Source organism: Phasianus colchicus, chromosome 17 (assembly GCF_987193195.1).
Source record: "Phasianus colchicus chromosome 17, bPhaCol1.hap1.1, whole genome shotgun sequence".
NCBI classification, from domain to species: Eukaryota; Metazoa; Chordata; class Aves; order Galliformes; family Phasianidae; genus Phasianus; species Phasianus colchicus.
Genome location: NC_143452.1, coordinates 1,717,431 through 1,737,324, shown reverse-complemented (window position 1 = coordinate 1,737,324; position 19,894 = coordinate 1,717,431). Strand labels below are relative to the sequence as shown.

General features: G+C 44.8%; 1 protein-coding gene across 4 annotated transcripts in view; it reads left to right on the top strand.

The window, feature by feature from the left end:
- ITCH (itchy E3 ubiquitin protein ligase) overlaps positions 1-19,745 on the top strand; it is a 68,849-nt gene extending 49,104 nt beyond the window's left edge. The window contains exons 18-29 of one of the 4 annotated variants that reach the window (XM_090152229.1): positions 38-171; positions 4,290-4,430; positions 5,784-5,904; positions 6,611-6,715; positions 6,900-6,996; positions 7,523-7,595; positions 8,230-13,120; positions 13,561-13,714; positions 15,500-15,734; positions 17,693-17,786; positions 17,914-18,026; positions 18,123-19,745. In XM_090152229.1, the coding sequence (XP_090008355.1) occupies positions 38-171; positions 4,290-4,430; positions 5,784-5,904; positions 6,611-6,715; positions 6,900-6,996; positions 7,523-7,595; positions 8,230-8,329 (771 nt within the window). In that variant the 3' untranslated portion in view covers positions 8,330-13,120; positions 13,561-13,714; positions 15,500-15,734; ... (1 more) ...; positions 17,914-18,026; positions 18,123-19,745. Of the gene's footprint in view, positions 1-37; positions 172-4,289; positions 4,431-5,783; positions 5,905-6,610; positions 6,716-6,899; positions 6,997-7,522; positions 7,596-8,229; positions 13,177-13,560; positions 13,715-15,499; positions 15,735-17,692; positions 17,787-17,913; positions 18,027-18,122 lie in introns of all 4 variants that reach the window. The other 3 variants (XM_090152231.1, XM_090152228.1, XM_090152230.1) reach the window with 3 other exon arrangements.
- Positions 19,746-19,894: the final 149 nt, after the last annotated feature.

Below are 19,894 nucleotides of genomic sequence, written 5' to 3'. Positions count from 1 at the left end.
TCCTTTGCATTATTTTGTCTGTTTTCATGTTCTTCAGGCTTTGTTCCATGGAAAATTCATTGACACTGGTTTCTCTCTGCCGTTCTATAAACGTATCTTAAACAAGCCAGTAGGACTCAAGGATTTAGAATCTGTTGACCCAGAGTTTTACAACTCTCTCATCTGGGTAAAGTGAGTTTGACTTGATTTTGTTTTTGAAATGGCAATAAAATGTTTATTTTTCACTTATGCCAGAAAGGAAATGTAAATTTATTACTGAAAAAAAAACCGAACCACCAGTGAGCAGTAGGGTATGTCAATTACAGAATAGGAATGGAACTTTTATCATCATTTAAGATACAGAAATAATTAGATATGCAAGACTTCATTGCATTTTTAGTTCACTGGATATTCTACACAGCATCTTGCATTCCACTTTCAGCATTTTTTAATAAATCGAGCTAGACAGAAGTGGTAGTCTTGCATGCTGTTACTAATAACACGAGTAAATTCCACTGAAACTGGCAATCAGCGAAAGAAAAATCCTTTCAGTAATGCTTTAAAATAGCTGATTTAGTTAGAAAGCACTTTGGTACTTACAGTGACTTGCAGTTAGCAAATGTAGCTTATTATTTGCTGTCCCGTAACTCTGATGTCAGTTGTACCTGCGTTTTTTACTAAACGGTTAATATCAAGGATTTAAAGTTAATTCTTGTATATTTTCTAGCTGTTGTTGCTTTTTTGCTCCAAGGTGAATGATTTAAGCCCATTTCTACATCTAGCCTTCCGTGTGTGCATTGTCAATCATTTGTACGCTCTACATTCATATTCTTTTTAAGTCCTCCTTCACTCCTTTGCAGATTTCCTCTCCAGAGAGCAGTAAGTAGAAAGGATCTGGAGTTTATAGACGAGAACTGTTTTGGAAATGTCATAAAAATACTGCTTAGAAATAATTTTAAACAGCATTTAGTTTTAAGGCACTGTAATTCGGTACTAATTTTATAAGAGCAAGATTCCAGGGTTGTTATGCACCATTAGTTCTAATAACAGTGGTGATTTTTTTAAAAGTTAAAAGCAGGAATTGGGGGCTGAGGAGTAGAAGGGATAAATAGTTAAAAGTTGTACTGCTACAATAATAAGAATTTTTTTAAAATCTGAAAACTGAGGCTGGTTTATGTGTCTAGAGAGGTAAAACAGTTTTCACTCAAGAATGATGAAGCGTTTTTTAAAAAGCTTAGGAGATGAATGCATTTTTTTAAAAGCAGAATTATGAAAGACGAAAAGTAGTGCATCTCTGGTGATGAATCTTGGGATTGTTATCGTAAGCAAGGAAGAAAGGGTGAAAGAGCTTTTGAGATGTTTGCAAGTTGAAATGGGAGTTTTGGATCAGTTTTGAAAAAGTAGCATGTTTTGTGCTGGGTAATGTGCTGCTAGGAGGTGTAGTAAGGGAACATTTCATTAGGAAACTTCAGGAGTTGGTATTTGAGTAAAGATGACATGAAATTGAGACCTGAAAGGGACAAAAAGATCGAAGGCTTGATTCTTGCAATTAAAGAATCTCAAGTAGGTGTGTATTTTTTTTCTTTATTCTTAAGAAGTATACACCATTTGTTATGCTGTGACTTACTGGATTTTAGAAACCAAGCAAACACAACCGTAAGAGAAAGGCAAGTTACAGGAAAGAAATTCACACTAACTGGTCTTTAATCAAGGGGTAAGGAACTTGTGAATACATGCTAATAAGTACCATGGGTAACAGAATTTACCTTAAAAACAATGTCAATCCATTACCGTTCTGTGGAGAGTCTAAGAGTGAAGGAGTAGTATTAACCTCTTGTAAACATAGTCACCTCTGCATTTGTCTATGTAGTACAGGTGAGCTGGACACTTGTTCAGCACTATCATTTGCACATCTCAAAGCAGTGTTTTGTTTTTTTTAATAACATCTGATAACTTGAAGGTCTTTTGGTGCAGAAGTGCATTGTATTCATTCTGTTAGTTCTTTTGATGCATGTGTTACTGTAATGGATCAAAAGAGGGCACAGAGCCTTCTGAATATCGGTACTAAGCTGCTTGTCAACGGCAATGAAGAGGACTTGTAGACATTACAGATTACCTTTTCCCCCTCCTCACCTTTACTTCAAAGTGTGCAGCATTGCGAAACAGCATTCAGGTGATGGTTTGTGTGAGCTTTCCAAGTACGAAAAGTTTGAGTAAGTTTCCAAGTCGGACCAGCAGTCCTACCAGGAGAAGGTTGCATAGGAAGTAGGGAGCTGGGAAACTCGGAAGTTGTCAAAAACAACTTTTGCATTTCACTCTAAGTGTTAGTTTCAAATTCCTCCACTCTGCTGGCTACATACGCTCTTATTAATTTACACTTAGTATTTTGAGGGGATTTCTTTTTGGCTAGTTTGGCTGTTTAGATTTTTTTTTATCTTCTAGTTCATTGCCTCAGGAAAAAAAAGCAATGAGGAAACTTAGGGCTGTAGCAAGAACTTTTCTGAAGGCTATCTCTAGAGAAAAAAGAAACTATATATCAATTGCAGTATCTGTACTGATACAGAAGTCTTCTAATCTGGAGTCCACAAAAGGCTTTGCCCCTTTTGAGTAAACATGGAAGTATGTGAGCATTTCAGAGAAGAACCTTCAGACCTCTAAGCAGTGTGCACCGAGCTGTAAATGCAGAGGTCAGTAGCTGGACCTGCTTACCAGCACTGCTGAAGGAAATGGCTGTAAATATGCAGTAAAAAAATCACATCTGGAGGAGGATACCATTTTATTAATCACTAAAAAAGCAAATGATGCAAGTTCCCAGGAAGCTTTGCAATAATGTTTAATCACTTTCTGTTCTGCCTATGAGGTGTTCGTTTTTCTCGTTCCCACTGTTTCAGAAAATCTGCAGAATTACTTTGTTTGGAAAGACCTTGAGAGTTCATCTAGTGAGGCCCCTGTGCTCAAGCTGGGTCAGTTAGAGCAGGTGTCTTTCATTTGAAAGGAAGAAGTAATTTTATTTTGCCATCCACCAGCTCTCCTGAGGTTTCGTATTGTATTTTGGAGAGATCAAATTGAGAAGCGCCGTTGCATCACAGCACTAAGTACAGCACGGTGATGTTTTCAATATTGATGTTTCTATGTTTATAGTTCAGGGCACTTGCATTTTATGTTGGGGAAATGTTCACCAAGTGGTTGTTTCACACCAGTTATCAACAGAACACCACCACACCGTTCTGTCACTGCCCCTCCTCAAAGGAAGAGGGGGGAGAGAAAATGTGGTTGGAAAATAAATGAACAAAATGCTCATATAAGAGATAAGGACAATTTAAAGGAAAAGGAGGAAAAAGAAAAACATCAAGCGAAGGCCATAGAAGGAGAGAAAACAATTATCCTCAGCCCTTCCCCAGCTCCTCATACTGTGTGTGGCATCATCTGGTATGCGATATCCCTTCAATCAGTTTAGATCAATGCCCTGGTGATGTCCCTTCCCCCTTCTCTTGCCCACTCCAGCCTGCTGGCTCAGGGGCTGCAGAGTTGATGCTGTGCCAGCACTGCTTGGCAGGAGCCAAAACATGGCTGTGGTACCAGTGCTGCTCTAGCAGCAAGTGCAAAGCACAGCACCGTGTGGCTGCCGTGGGGACAGCAACCTTGTCCCTGCCTGCCCCAGTACAGCACCCCTGCGTATGTGCATCCCTGCTATACAGAAGCACATACCAACATAGAAATAGAAATGGCAATGATGCAGATGTTATTCTGGCTATTAAACCATAGAGAGAGAACAGAGATCCAAGCAATGTTTGTTGAACTTATTTTGAAGATTCTAATGAGAAAATGGCTCTTTCTTAGGAATGTATTATTTTGTTAACTTAGGAGCTCGGGATATTTTGATATGTGTTTACAAGGTAGTCCCATAAATATATTGGAGTTGAAGATAATTCATTAAGCATTCTGAGTCTTTTTCTTGTTATCTGCTATTACTTGGCAAGGCAGCAGGTAATGAAACATACAACAGTGTCATTACTTGAAAGGTTTTTGTGTTCCATAGGCATTCTGCTTAGAGGTGGTGGGTAATTTGTCAGCCCAGTGACAGATGAATTTAAGGATACTGCTGTACCTCGCGCACAGTTTGTTTATGCACATCAGTGAGGTGAAGTCTTTAAATCTTACAAAACCACAGTTATTGTGTAACATTTCCTCAACTTGATTCTTGAGCTCTAAACAGTTAAGAAAAGTCCTTAAGATTCTTCATACCCATCTCTTCTATTGCGTGCACAGTCTGGACCTGGTTATTTATAATTACATTTTCTTCCTTGCAGAGAGAATGATATTGAAGAATGTGGCTTGGAAATGTTTTTCTCAGTTGATAAAGAAATTCTAGGTGAAATCAAAAGCCATGATTTGAAGCCAAATGGTAGCAACATTCTCGTGACGGAAGAAAACAAAGAAGAATATATTAGGTAGGATTAAATGAAGATTTTAAAATGCTCTTCTCGCTCCCGTTTCTTTTAGCTCAATCAAGAAAATACTGTCACACTATGTAATATGAATCATTATTGAAATTCTGTCTATGAATAATTACTGATGCTGGCAAAATGTGGCAATTGTTCAGATTCTGTGTTTGGAAGGAAAATATTGATGGAAATATTTATATATATATATATATATATATATATATATATTACTTTTCCCAAAAAAATCAGTTTAGTAGAAGCTCCACTTGTTTTGTTTTTTTTTCCCAGACATAATTAGGTTTAGCAGAACATGATGACAACAAATGTGAATGTCAGGTACTTCACTGTACCATTGCACACATTTGTTATTCACATTTTGGCTTTGTAGACTGCTGATATTCTATCCAGCCATTTATGCTGTTGCTTGTTTTTAACCAAAGAACATGTTTGGATGTTTTTGTGGTAAACTTGAGTTTTTAAAAATGCATAGGTTTGATACTGGTTTCCATGTGAACTGCCCTTATAGGGCTGTTATCTCTTGGCATCTGTAATAAGGCAACATTATGAACAATGTAATGTGTTGTACTGTCGTAAATGAGGAATTATGAGATAGCAGTACCAGAATGCTTTAAAGCAAGGAAAGGAGCCTCCGAGTGATTACAGAAGAGAAACATGAGCGATGAGGTGCCTTGTCTCAAAATATTCCCTGTGTTACGTTCCCCAGAGTTTCATCTCTCCTTTAGATTCCAGTTCTCCTGACAGGTTAGGTTTGAATTCAGCATAATATCTGCTTCTCCCTGGGTTCAGGTTCTTTGGGTCTCCTGCCTGCTTTTCACCTTTTTATTAATGGAGAGTGGAGTTTCTACCACAGAGCAAAGTTTCATGATTAACAGAAACAAATATGGAACTTTCCAAATGGACATAGTCGTTTCTTGGTAAGCTAGCAGTGCTACTTATCTTCACCAGTACCACCTGACCTAGATTTTACCTTGTCGTGGATAATGACTGAGATTTCTGGGGACAACATTAGATGAATCTAGCTCTGCATTTTTTTTCCTTCTCCAAATACCTAGGGACTGCTGTGCTCTCATTAATACCATCAGTGAGTAGATGCTGCCTCCTGTTTGAGCCTAAAATGCTTTCCATAGCAGAGTGGTTGGAAACATAGGGTTTTAACTTGAAACTGTTTGCATAGAGTGAAGGTTGCAAATACAGTTGTACAGTGCTCTATCCCCAGAACTTTCCAGACTTTCCATAACTTTTCTTAACATAGCTTACAGTTCATTTCAAAATAAACTAACAAAGATTAACTTGGGTTAGCTTAGCCCATTTTAAATGATCCTTCTGCATCTTTTACAGGCTGGTAGCAGAATGGAGACTTTCCCGAGGTGTTGAGGAACAGACACAAGCTTTTTTTGAAGGCTTCAATGAAATTCTGCCACAGCAGTATCTGCAGTATTTTGATGCTAAGGAACTGGAGGTAAAAGATTCTTGGATTATTGCCAGATCCAGGTTGTGACACATAATACTTAAATTTCAGTCAGTGTCTGAAGAGCAGAGTTCATGAAGGCTGACAGTTCTGTTTTGAGAATGTGTGAGAGAAGCCTTAAGCGTTGGTTAGTGTTTGGTTAGTGTGTTCTTCTTCACTTTCTTCTTCACAACCAACTTACATGTTTCTAGTGCAAAGATTCTGCCAGGATAAACTTTCTGACTGATTGCTTTTGAAATCCTTGACAGTGTGATTTGCTTGTGTTTAAAGAATGAGTAATTTGAAAGAAAGGGAGGTAAAAACCCAGTATCAGTGGATGAGCACATTACTGAGCAGACCAGGTTTTAGCTACTTTTGATCTCTCAAAATCATACTGTGAAGCAAAACATCATATTTCTAGCACAGAATTGTATGGTTAGGCAGTGACAAAGTATATGTAGTTTGTATATTCCTAGTTTGAATGTCTAAATACAACCATTTTCACGAATGGCTTTTCTATTTTGTGGTCTCTCCAAATTTTGTTCATGAGCAGTTGTTATTATTTGCTGTGGAAGTTTTAAAGTTTAAAATTAAAAATGAGTATACTGTGATTGCAGGTGCTTTGAAGTACAATAGAATTTGAGTACAGTAGTCTTTGCTGTAGAAGCAAAGCAGTAGCTTGCAGTTTCGTGCTTATTATCTTTTTTCTCCCCTCAAGGTGCTCCTGTGTGGAATGCAAGAAATTGATTTAAATGACTGGCAGAGGCATACCATCTACAGGCATTATACCAGAACCAGCAGACAGATACTGTGGTTCTGGCAGGTTTGTAGACTGCTTTTTTCCTCAGAAGAGCACAGGAACAGCTTTAGAGAGCAACAATCAGAATTACTCAACAGATTTGTAGTGTGTAAATAGAAATTATTGCTGCTAATCCAGCTATTCTAGGGGTGATGAAGTGAAAATGTAAATATTAAATTTTGCATCAATGTTGATTGTTATTTTTCAGTTTGTGAAAGAAATAGATAATGAGAAGAGAATGAGACTTCTACAGTTCGTTACTGGCACATGCAGATTACCAGTGGGAGGATTTGCTGACCTCATGGGTAACAAGCCCTCTTTAATGCATTTTACGCTTACATTAATTCCTTTCTTTAATAAGGACCAAGCTATATGTTTAAGGATATTTTTTGTGAATTTATATTGACTCTTTTTTCTTAAGTCTTGCATATTGCTAGAGCTGTGACAGAAAAAGGGATGGAGGGAATGTTAACACACGCCTTACATCAGTGATTTGATAGATGGTTTGGACGTAGTTCTGGCAGGGCAGCCTGCTCTGGGTATCCCTGCTTGATCAGAGTGGAAAGACTAGATAAATTCCAGAGATTCCTTCTACTGCCAAAGCAATTATGTGATTCAGTGATTGAGTTTCTTTCAAAACCACTTCATATTTCTGCATTTCACTACATGGATTTCTTCAGAGAGGTATAGGGAAAGACAGATGTTTTTGGTCTCTGCAGGTAGTTAAAATCTTGTTTTCTCTTCAAGCCTTTCACACTCAATTGTCATGTATTACCTACTGATATACGTAGGCATCTAGACCTGAGACTTAATTATTTGATTTTTTTACAGGGAGCAATGGACCCCAAAAATTTTGCATTGAGAAAGTTGGGAAGGAAAACTGGTTACCTAGAAGTCACACCTGGTAAGTACATAGGATAAAATTCAATTATGGTTCTGTTTTTACTGATGACAATCTACTTTGAGATTTTAGTAAGTGGGTAACGTATGAAAGTGGCAGAGATTGTGTGGAAGCATAACACTGGGTTATGCCAGTAAGCTTTGTTGAATGACAGTTAACTTCTGAAAAAGAGTTTTGTTGTGGAGCTGATTCCATTGTAAATGCCATGGATTTGCACAGTACTGAAAATGAAAAGTAATAAGTAGTATTTTTTCTAAGGAGTTTGGGATTGATCTATCTTGGCAATGAAAACAAATAGCCACACTCATGCACCCTCTTTGCTAGAGAAATTGTAGCTTCTGCTCAGTTTCTCAGCTCCACTGGTGCTTTGTGAAAATGCTCAAATTTTAAATTTCAAATACAAACGAGAGAGAAAGTGAGACTTCTTATGAAGTACATCCCCATTTCTGGAAAATTATTGTTGTTGGAGTGCTTGTGCTTTCACTCTCACTTTCATAGATAAATGCACATCACGACACAGCTGTTTTAGAGGGTATAAATCCAGTTATCCCTCTAAACAGGAAAGTTGATATGCCTGTGTTCTGATGAATTTTTGGTGGTTTAAATAATTCTACTTAAGGTTTTTCTTTGTTTTCAGTTTCAATCGCTTAGACCTTCCACCCTATAAGAATTATGAGCAGTTGAAGGAAAAGCTGTTATTTGCAATTGAAGAAACAGAAGGTTTTGGGCAGGAATAGCTGTGATTTGCACCTTGAAGAATGTGAACTCAACACGATGTTGTTCTTCTTCACTTCTTCTGCTTGTTGCACACTTCATTGTAAAGTAGACTTGACTTGGATTTATTTAACAATACTAGCGTGTAAGTCAATGGATGTTAACCTGAGGTTTTCTCCACATTAACTCTGGATTTCTACTGAGCACTTTCAGAAATCAAAAGAGCAATCAGATATGGCTACAAAGGAATTATGACCCAAGTAGAGATTTAATACAGCTTTGGGCTCAGCTTTGTTTTACCTTTCATTACTTAGAATGTGTCCTTAATGACTGACAGGTTTTTTAAAATAGTTTGTCTTTCCTTTTTAGTAGCATATTTTGCTACTGATGCACTGGGAAGTTCATTAGTAGCTGCAATGCTGCAGCAACATCATAACCTCTTTACAGCAGTGTTATTAGAGCCAACTTGTAACCGTCCTCTGCCTACTGTGAGCAAATTCATCACTTAAGCTGTGTTTCTAACTCAAGTGTGGCTGGACTGTTTTTCCTTGCCTGGAGTCTGCTCACATGTCAGTGGGACTCAGACTGCTGTTAAGGGGATGTCAAACTGTGGCACAAATCCAGGGCGTAGCTTTGCTTTGTTTTTCTCACAGTCTTGCTAATTTCAGCAAAATAAACGTCTGCCCAAAGTTGCTGGAACATTTGCTTGTGCCCTCCGAAGAGTTCTGATCTTTTTCTGTGTAACACATCTTTCTTTTACAACTATGTTAACACTGTGGTTTTCCCCTTGTTTTGCAAAAGACAAGACCACCTGGGATTGCACTGATTCAATTTAGATTCCCATTTGCAGACTGATGTTCCTTGTGGGAAGTGTTAATGGACATTATACTCAGTGTTATTCTTCCGTGTTGCAGTCAGTTTTCTCTGAAGACTTTGTTGGTTTCTCAGGAAGAAGTACAAAATAGCTGGATTTTAAAAATGATAATACTTATCATTTTTGGTGATGAACTGATAATGCCATATTAGCTAAGACTCAGAGGCTTGGAAGTTTATACACGGATTCCAGACTTTCGACATGTTGGAGCATCAGAAAACAGTTCTATAAAGATTAGGACAAGTTCTTGGGGAAAGTTTCTATGCTAGGTCACCCTAAGCTGCTTACACGGCTAGTAACTTTTGTAATAAGTTCTTACTGGATCAATAGCATCTTTTGCTTTCTTTTAGAAACTGTTGATATTCAGTTCTCTTCTGGTTTACAGTGATGTCTTATTGCTCCTCTAGACTGAATGCACTTTTCAGGTATGGTCAGCTCTTTCCTTACCTGAAGGGAGGAAAGGAAACTTCGGTGAGTGGATATGGCTGTTAGCCATAGTCAGAAATGTGGCACTTGAAGTAGCATGTAGCACAGGTTAGAGCATAACTGTAGCTCAAAGCATTGGGACAGCAGCTGTTTTGAAATGCTTCTATATGCTGGAGCTGAACCAGGACAACGGGAAACTAAAACCGAACCTCCAGTCTTGAAGAGAGCATTTCCTTCCTTCTGTCTAAACTACCAGAGGGAAAATCTGATTCAGGCCTTTTAAGAACCAAGACATTACAGTTTTAACTGACTGAGAGTTTTTCAAGTCAAAGTGATACAAGAAGAATGATAAGACCTTAGAGGAAATGCCTCTTTTTGTCATGCGTATTCTAGCCAGAGCAGTGGGAAAGAGTTTCTGATGATACAGGGATTATCCTCTTTGACCTTTTCACTGGCAATGAAAGCTAACCTTGCTTCACAGTTTTACTGGGAGGAAAATCTGCCAAGTTCAAAAGGTTTGATGGCTATTTTACCTATACAGCTCACAAGGAGAAGAAAAAAGCCTTATAAATATTCTGTTTATGCTAATTCTTACGGTGAAATCTAGTTATCTAACATATTTACAAGAGAGATTGAATTAAACAGAATAATGCAAAATTAAGCTATGAAAAATAGTTTGTGTTCTGCATAATGATTTATGATTCATGTAGGGAGCCTAGAAATGTTGGTAATGTATAAATATCACCCAAAAGGCTTTCAGCCCTATATTTTTAAAATAAAAAATAGTTATAATTGAAATAGCCTTAGCCCTAGTTCTATAGGGTATGGCTGTTTAATATTTTTATGGTTGAAATGTTTAGTTCAGGAAAAAGGTAAATGCTTGTATATATTTTTGCAGTCTCGGATTCCACTTACTCCATTTTTTCTTTCTTTAATTTAAGTGGCATGTTTGTGTCTTTCCTGCTGAATTAGGATGGGGAGAGGGGGCTGGATATCCCAAGCACCAGAAATGATTTTAAAATACTGCAAACAAAGAATCAGCTGGGAAAAAAAGTCTGTGAAACATTGTATTTGGCCAGAAATTAAATAAGCTAGTACTAGCGTGATGAATTGGCAATGTTCTTCAAGTCTGAAGAAAAGTTTACTTAAACGTTTTACTTTGTAAGCTAACAAGTCTGTTAATTTTTTATAGCGTGTTCTGTAGAAATAAAAAGCTGTCAATATGAACCATGGCTGCACTTTTCTGTTCTTTATGGGGATGTGGTGGAAACATCACGTGGATGACCCACAGCATCTGCTATCCCAGATAATATTGGACTTTCAGCGGAGGTTAATGAATTTGTCTCCCACTGCTACTCCCACCACTGCTTCAGCAGCCTGAGCTGTGTAAATTCATGCTGCATCACAAATACGTATTCATACGTAGCCGCCAATTAATCCTCATTTTCAAGCATGAAAATAACTTCTATTTAGAATTTTGCCTTATGAGAATGACATGAAAAATGAATGAAATGCTGAGCTGCTGATCTAAAGTAACAAAGCCTTATTGCTCCAGGTAGCTCAGGAGGTGTTTGTATATGAAATTGTGCAGTAAATGCGTCGTGTCTTCATCTGATCTAGCACTGAATCTTGTATTCTAATGCATTTGTTTGTGTTCCAGAAAAAGAAAAAAAACTCAAAACAAAAAACCTGTTTAATCTTTCTTCTTTGCATTATCACTACATGCTGCCCCAAATTTGTGATTTCAACTCTTTGTTACACTGGTATCTCCAGCCCCCTTTTCTTGCGGGTGTCTTTTTAATTTTCTTCCAGAATCATAGTTTGTGTATATATGCTCTCGTGAACTAGGACGTAAACCGGGATCAGCAGCACTGGATTGTAAAATACTGTACTGAAATTCATTGTCGAAATTTCCTTGTATTGTAATTTCAAATACTCAGGTAACTGTAACAGTATCTCAGTAAGTCAAATACTTTTATAAAACGACTTAAAGAGATGGTAGTCCTGTTGTCCTTCCTTCTGTGTTACGAAGCACCAGCGTAGAAATGACTGACTTAGCTGTTCTGGGGGCTGGAGGAAGGCTGGGGTTGCACGTTTTCAGATTTCTGCCTCCTGGGGATGTGAGCAGGCATTGGGCCTGAGCCCCACTGGTGTTTGTCACAGCACAGGGGCTGCGGGGGACGCCGGCACGCAGAGCGGGGAAGGGCGGGCTGTGTGTAGGCCAGGGCATGAAATCTTCCCTCAGCACATATGTAGCTGCTGAGGTTTTCCCCCAAGCCTTGGTGCTCTGGGATAATAAGGCTCTGCAGCAAAAGCAGCCGGGCACTCCTGATACTTGGGGCTCAGGACAGGGCCAGAAAAAGAGGGGTGGCCAACAGGAGCAGGGAGGTGATCGTCCCCCTGTGCTCTGCTCTTGTGAGGCCCCATCTGGAGTGCTGTGTGCAGGTCTGGAGCCCCCATTGCAAGAGAGACAGAGAGCTGTTGGAGAGGGTCCAGAGGAGCCACAGAGATGATGAGGGACTGGAGCAGCTCCCCTATGAAGGGAGGCTGAGGGAGCTGGGCTTGTTCAGCCTGGAGAAAAGAAGGCTGCGGGGTGAATCATTGCAGTCTGTCAGTGCCTGAAGGGAGCCTACGAACAGGAGGGGAGTCAACTCTTGGGAAGGGTAGAGAACAGCAGGACAAGGGGAAATGGTTTCAAGTAGAGGGAGGGAAGATTGAGGTTGGATGTCAGGGAAGTTCTTTACAGAGAGAGCGGTGAGGTGCTGGAACAGCTGCCCAGAGAGGCTGTGGATGCCCCGTCCATCCCTGAGGTGTTCAAGGCCAGGTTGGATGCCTGGGCAGCCTGGACTGGTATTGAATGGGGAGGTTGGTGGCCCTGCGTGTGGCAGGGGGTTGGGAGATTCATGATCCTTGAGGTCCCTTCCAGCCATGGCCATTCTGTGATGGTTGTGTGAAGGGCAAACCGAATGCGAGTCTGTCGAGAGCACAAAGCAATGAAACGCAGCACAAGCCATTTATTGCCTGTGTAGATGATCTTCTCGAGGCATCTCCATTTCAGAGCTGGATAGAGAGCGTGGAGAGAGAGAAAAGGGAAGGGAGAGGAGGGGTGGGGAATGGAGGGGAAGGAAGGAAGAAAGGAAAGGAAAAGGGACCTGTGAAGGGGAAGGGAAGGAAGAGAAAAGGAAAGGAAAAGACAAGCGAAGAAAGGAAAGCGAAGGAAAGGAAAAAGGAAAGTAAGGAAAGGAGAAAGGAAAGGAAAAAGGAAAAGAAAAGAGAAAATGAAAAGGAAAGAAAATGGAAGACAAGGGAAGGAAAGCAGAGGAGAAGCAGCAAAGCCGCGTGGCTCCGGCGCCATCCGAGAGGAATCCGGCAGCCGCCCCCCACCGCCAGGCCCCGGCCGCCCCCGGGCCGCCCTTAGCAACGTGACGCCGCAGGCGGTTGCTAGGGCCGGGGCAGGAAGTGCTTCGCGGCGCCGGAGGGCACTTCCGGGGCGGCGCGGCACGGCGGCGCGAAGGCAGTGAGCGGGGCCGGGAGGAGCGGGCCGCGTGCTGGGAACGGGGTCGGGCCTCGGTGCGGGGGCATCGAGGGGCCGTCGGGGGAGCGGCTCGCGGCGCTGCCGGCAGCCAGAGGCGGATCCCGGCTCGCGGCTTTGCGGGCCGCGCGGCCTCGCGAGGGCTGCGGGTGCCGGAGCGCAGGGGCGAGCGGGGCGGCTCCCGGGCGGCGGCGCTGCTGCCTTGGGAAGGGCGGTGACGGCGCCGCGCTCCGTCGTGCGGTGGGAGCTGCGGCTCTGCGATCCAGTGCCGTCGCTCCTCCTTTGGGCGCGGCGGGGAAGCCGGCGTCTCGCTCGCTCTCGTCGTGACAAGGGTGACTGGCGGGATCCATGGAGGGGATTTTGTGTTTTGGTGGCGTAGGGATGCGTTGCCTTTTCTGACGTGTTTTTGTGCGTTGTTTCAGGTGTGTGAATGAGGACTCCCCGCTGGAATCTGTGCCGAGCAAAGCCCGGGCGAGGAATGGATCCCCGCGCCTTGGAGCCGTGTTTGAGTGGGGGAGGAGCGGGCATGGCTGAAGGTTTGTCACTTGCCCTGGCTGTCCCAGGTGTGGGCTGAAGGTCAGTGTGATTGTGTTTGTTGCCTGGGAACGGCTGCCTTGACGGATTGGTGGGAGGTACGGAGGGAGGGAAGGCGAGGGAGATGTGAAGTTGGGCAGCAGTGAGGAGCGCGCGTGGCATTTCTGCCCTTTGTGGGCGCTGTTCTCAGTCTTTGGGTGCACAGTGAGGCTGTGTCCAGCGTCCCGATTCAGAGGCAGGATTCCATCCAGTCGCAGCCCATCCGTCCCAGGCAAATGCTTCTCTCAGCTGGTCTTCGGAAGCAGCAGCATCAGGGATTTCCCAGTGTGTGTGTGGCAGTAGCTGGCGGTGTTTGCGGTTGGGCAGGCCTTGGTGTGTTTTGTGTTCCTGATAGGATGCCATCATTGAGTGCACGAGAGGCAAATGGTCGTGTGTGGGGCTGGGAGTTGGACTGGGTGCCCTCTGTGTGTCCCGTCCAGCTCTGGCTGTTGTCTGGCTGTATGAGCAGAGGCCAGGGCTGATTTGGCACAAGCTCCCGTTGCGCGTTCAGCATCGGCGGTGCTGTTAGGAGCTGAGCTGGGTGCCGTGGCAGGCAGCTCCCAACGAACGTGTTGGCCCACGCAGCCGCTGCAGGCTGTGCTCTGCTGGTTTGGCACAAAGAGGACAGCCCCGATCAGTCCGTATGGTGGCAAGAAGGACAAGCAGGTGCTTTCCTAGCCGTGTCGTAGCACAGCAGTCAAGCTTCCTGCGTACGGCCGTAGTGTTCCCGATGTTGTCAGCAGGCACGGCAGCCTGCATCAGGTCTCTGCCTGTTAGCCTGGTTTTCCCTCTCTTGGCCACTGCCAAGAGAAAGTGCAAAGGGGAGAAGCTGTGTGGGAGCTGGCAGAAGCTGCCCGGGCTGATGTAGCCAGGCCCAGCGCTGGCCCTGCAGCTGAAGTGCCGTACAACAGAACAAGTGCTGGACTTTAGCAGGTTTCTCTGCTCTCTGACTGACAAATGTTACCCAAGTGTGAAAGCTCAAGCGTGAGAATGGAAGATCTGTGGCTGTATGCACGTGTCTATTTAGAAGCATTAAGGCTGAACTTGGCAGCCTCAGTATATCCCCCATTTGTATCGTCTGATACAAATACAGGAGTAAGTCAGCGTCCCAAGCGCTGTGTGTTCAGCAAATGCAGCTTGAGTGCCCTTGTGATGAACTGCTTGTATGTGCCGTGTGGAGAGGGTGATCTCCTTGTCACAGCTGATAAATACTGAGGCTGGGTGCAAAACTAGGCTGCAGGAATTATTTGAAAAGATGAAGACAGCGTAGCTTAGTAATAAGACTTGTGCATGGTTCTTAATACTGCCTACCAAATGGCCTGCATGGGAAAAAAACTCTGAAAGCGTTTAAAGAATGCATGTATTCTCCCTCCCACAGCCTTAATTTTTCCATGTTGTGTCAAATCTCTTCTTGAAAATGTTAGGCACGCTGCCTCTTAAATTGTTGCAAATAATAAATGGGAAATCCATCAGTGCAAGCAAGTAGCTTTTTCTTTATAATCATCTCGTGTTTAGAGAATGCAGACAAGTTGCTTTGGTGAATCTCTTTTCTTTGGAGTGTCAGAGCTGTGCAGCTGATAGCAGTTCTCGGATGAAAGCATTTTTACAGAGTGCAGCTAAGTTGCCTTTTGTGTGTGTGTGAAGTAGAAAATGTGGCTGTATTCAAACTACCACCTTCTGCATGTTTACTTCTGTGCCTTACAAATTCTGAAATAGGTTACCAACAAGGAGAGAAATACCAATTCAAGATTTTATTTTTTTTTTCTTCTGACACGTCTGGCCTCATAGGAAGTGTAAATGGTTCTCCATCCACGTCCTCAGAGAATGATGGGGCCAGTGCAGGTTCACTGGCAGGTGCAGCTGCAAATCCATCTTCAGAACCGAGCCCTGAGGGGGCAACAGCAGCAACAACAGCTCCTGCAACTGCTGCACTCACCACACCTCCAGTATCAAGACAAGTCCAGCCAGTAACTCCTGCAACTCAGGCACTAACTACAGTCAGTCAAGGTCCTCTTCCACCTGGGTATGAGTTCAGTGGATTTTTCTGCTGCCTTTTCTGTTTTCCTCTGTTAAGCATCCCGAAATACACGTAACATCTGTCTTTTGCTGCATAACAAAAATGCCCCAAAGCTTTTAAAGTGAAGGCTTTTTAAACTGTTTGACCTAGTACACCTTCAAGTGTGTGTGTGTGTGTGTGTATATGGTTTGATCTAGAAAGGAATTAAAATTTAAGCAGTTTTGATGCCTGTTGTGAACTGCTAAGTCAGTGAAACAGAGGTGTTAAATAGTGAGACAACTTGCTGTCTTCCAATTAGCAAGAAGTCAAGTAGTAAGAAAGCAGTAAAAGGAAGTAGAAGGAAAGTTACTGTTGCAGGACATAATCTGCTATGTGGCTTTAAATGTGAGAGTTCATACATTGCTCCTCCTGAGAGCAAAGTGGGCAGAGTGAGATATTTCATACCCACGTGGAATTTGTCAGATGATTGGTGTCTTGCCTCAAAGAGTTTATTTGGATTCTTCATTTTTTCTTTAAAACGTAGAAATGTTTCTGTACTCTGAGTGAGGGAAAGCAAAAGGTTCCTGTTGTGAGTGGTACAATAGGTGAATTATTACCTGCAGTATAATTTGCCTGCAGTTAAAGCAGTAGCTGGCCGAGGCTTGGATTACCGTGCTTACAGGAGAAGTGTGAAAGCAATTTTGCAACCATCAGTTGTTGCTTTACGGTTTTTATTTCATGAGCAGTGGCAAATTACTGTGCATTTCCCTCCGTGTTCCGTTTGATACAAATACAGGAGTAAGTCAGCGTCCCAGGCGCTGCGTATTCAGCAAATGCAGCTTGAGTGCCCTTGTGATGAACTGCTTCTATGTGCCGTGTGGAGAGGGTGCAGGAGGCTGAGGCCCTTTTCTCGGGTTCAGCTCCTCTGTGCCCTGTTGCTCGCCGGAGAGAAGGGCTGCCCGCTGGGCACAGGGAGCGCCTTCTAGCTCCCGTCCCGTGCCCCGTCCTCCAGCCCCCTCCTCATCCTATGCAGAACGCCACTCCCAGCAGCAGCACAGGCGCCACCGTAGAACCTTCCCCATGTCACAGCTGTCACCTTGGTCGCTGCCTCCCCACCCGGCGCACTCGTCTCTGAGTGTGCTGGGCAGGTGGCAGCCATGTCCAGCACTAAGAGAGAGAGAGCTGAGGAGAGCGTGATTTTAAACGGGAAGAGGGAGCTGGGGGCCCCAGAACCGAAGAGGAGGAGGGGGCCCGCCATGACCATCAAGCGGAGGAGGGAGCGGAAGAAGAGAGCGTGGTTCCATCGCGCCCGGACCACCGCCGTGACCGCCCATGGGAAGCCCATGGAGGTGGATCCGCCTCCAGTGGAGCCCATGGAGGTGGATCCGCCTCCAGAGGAGCCCATGGAGGTTGATTCGCCTGCGGCACAGCCGGCCTGGCACCACACCACCGTGCCAGGCCCCGCATCGGCGCGGTCACAGCTCTGCCATCGCTGGTCCGGGCGCTGGGCTCCTTACCCGCTGCGCGGCCCCCGCCCCCAGCATTAGCTGGGTGGCATAGCTTAACATCTGCTCCTCCTCCACCTTGTTGCTCCTCTGCGGTTCTGCGGGCCCCCAGTTCCATCTTCCCCCAGTAGGAGTTTGGGTTTTGGTGTTGATTGTAGCGTTAGCTTAGTTTAGTGTTAAGTTTAGTTTTAGTGTTAGGCATAGGTTACTGTTCATCATTTAGAGTTAGGCATAGGTTACTGTTCATCATTTAGAGTTAGGCATAGGGTACTGTTCATGGTTCAGAGTTAGGCATAGGGTCCTGTTAGTAGTTTAGAGTTAGGCAGAGGTTGCTGCTACCAACTGGCAGTAAATGCTGCTCACTCGGTAAGCACTCCCCTGATTTATCATGCAGAGAAATGAGTGCGAGTGCCCTGAGAAGGGAGGTTTGATGACGTCTGCGATGAGTTGAATTTCCATCTTGTGCCTTTCCTGTTGCAGAACATCGAGGACCGTGAGCGGCTGAGAAATGGAGCTGGGGGTCAGGGGGGCCATAGGTGCCTGTGTCACAAACTTCCTGTGCGGCCCCTGCAAGGTAGGTGTGCCTTAGTGTAAGCGTGCGCTAAGGCAGTGCTGTGCTAACACAGCTCGTGGCACTGTCTGCAACAGATCTGCTTTCTGTGAAGCTTTTCCTTTATTTGATGTCCACCTGTCCTTTTCAGCTCCTGCTCCCCTCGCCTGCAAGTGGAGCAGTGCTCAAGTTGGAGGAGTCTTTTCCTCGGCAGGCGGTAAAAGACAGCGCAGCTGCAAGTTTTGTGCCCTTCCTTGTGACTGGGTCAGTAGGCCAAGGATACCTTCAGAACGGCTCTCTGAGTCAGCCTGTAACACCAATGTGCATGCGACAATAATGACTGTTTTTCCCCTCTTGTAGAAAGCAGCCTCCTGGAGAGCAGGAGAGCAGCAGGCTGTCTGCTGTGTGGCTGCTGAAGGGCATTTCTCCCCGTCTGAGATCCCTGAGCCCACGCTGGCGGAGAATGTGCTGCGCCACGATCTCTTCTGTGAGCCACTTTGCAGCTTCTCTGTGCGCTGGCTGTAATCGTGCCAGATTCCAGGTGCATAAGCCAGTAAGTCGTGCTCTCAGAGGCTGATAGAAAGGCACAGACAGTAGGCAGGGAGGGATCAATTAGTAGCTGTGGCCTATGGTAGTGTGCCCCGGCACTGCTGAGAGTGCCGTAGTTTGTTCTGTCCTTCCTTGCGTGTGCGTGCTGTTCCTGATGCATGCAAGAAGCCTTGAGCTGCAAGCTCCCCTTATCGTGCTGCTGCTGCTGTGCTGTGTGCTGCCAGGCAGGGTGTCCAAGCCCTGTGCAGGCGCTGCCTTGCAGGAGATGGCTTTGGATTCTGGTTTGTGTGGGACTTTTGGGAAGGAGGTAGAGGTGGAGTTTCTAGTGTGCCCTAATGCCAGGAAGGCGGTTTCCAGTACTGGCAGCCAAAGCTGCCTGGGCGGGTGACTTGAGCTCCCAAAGCGAGCTGTCAGCCAGTCGTTAGCTGTGAAGCTTCCCTGACCGGTTCTGAATTGATTCTTGTAGGACTCGCTCGGTCTCGGGACTAAGGCCTGGGAGACAGTGAAGAAACCCAAGGCAAGTGCTGCTCAGCTGAGGAAGAAAGCCAAGAAGGAAAGCCAAAAGAACCGATAAAGGCTTAACAAGAAGGCCCACAGGACACCAGAATCACCTGGAATGCTTCCTCAGAGGTGGCACCAAAGGCAGCTGACTGAGTGGTCTGGTTTTCTGGCATGGCCGTGCTTTCCCTGTCACGGACAGTGCGGAGGAGCCGAGGCAACTGGAAGGGAAGGGCGTGTGCTGCGTTCCAAGCAAAGAGGACTTGCTGGAGGCAGGACTTCATCTCTGGCAAGAGATGGGGATGCTGTGTTCCTTCAGGATGCATCTCTTCAGGGCCAGAGCCGGTCTAGTATGAGATTGAAATACGGCTAGCCGGGCCTGGAGAGAGAGGAGGTGACGTAGCCCCAGGGTCAGGCTTCTCCTTGTGTCTGACTGGAGGCTGAAGGACTCATTGTTGAGCAGAAATCCTGGACGCTGGGGTTTCATTTTGGGCTGCATTGGTCAATATAACCCAAATCCTTTTGTATTGAATAAAAGGAAACCAACTTTTTAAAACTGGTGCTGCCTCTTTCCGTAGCTGTCAGAAGGTCCCTTGCTTGGGCTGGCAATTGCGGGGCGATGAAGCGGCCGGCTCTCCCCTGAAATTGTGCTGGTTTTCCCCCGTTTCCTTGTTGGTCTTCCCAGCGGGTGGCCTTTCAGCCCAACTGTAAGTGCTAGCGACAGGCTGTGAGCATCCCCTTGCTCTCCAAGGACTGCTAGCAAAAGCTCAAAGGAGGGAAGCAGCCCAGGAGGAAGGAATGTGTCCCCGCACTCAGCCCCTTGGGCTTGCCTCTCTTCCATGATGGCTTTTTCAGCGCTGGGCTGTACTGAGGGTTGCTGTTTGCCCTGGGAAGCCCAGCTGCACGCGGGCAGCCATGGCCTGCACATCAGCCTCCTGCTGAGACACGAGGAGGTGAGGTGTGGGTGGGATGGTGTGAAGAGCAGCGCTGGGAGCTGCTGGGGAGGAGGAGAGAGGGCAGCGGGAGGGCTCAGGTGAGTGTGCCTCAGGCCCTGAGCTCAGCCTTGGGGTTGCAGGACACTGAGC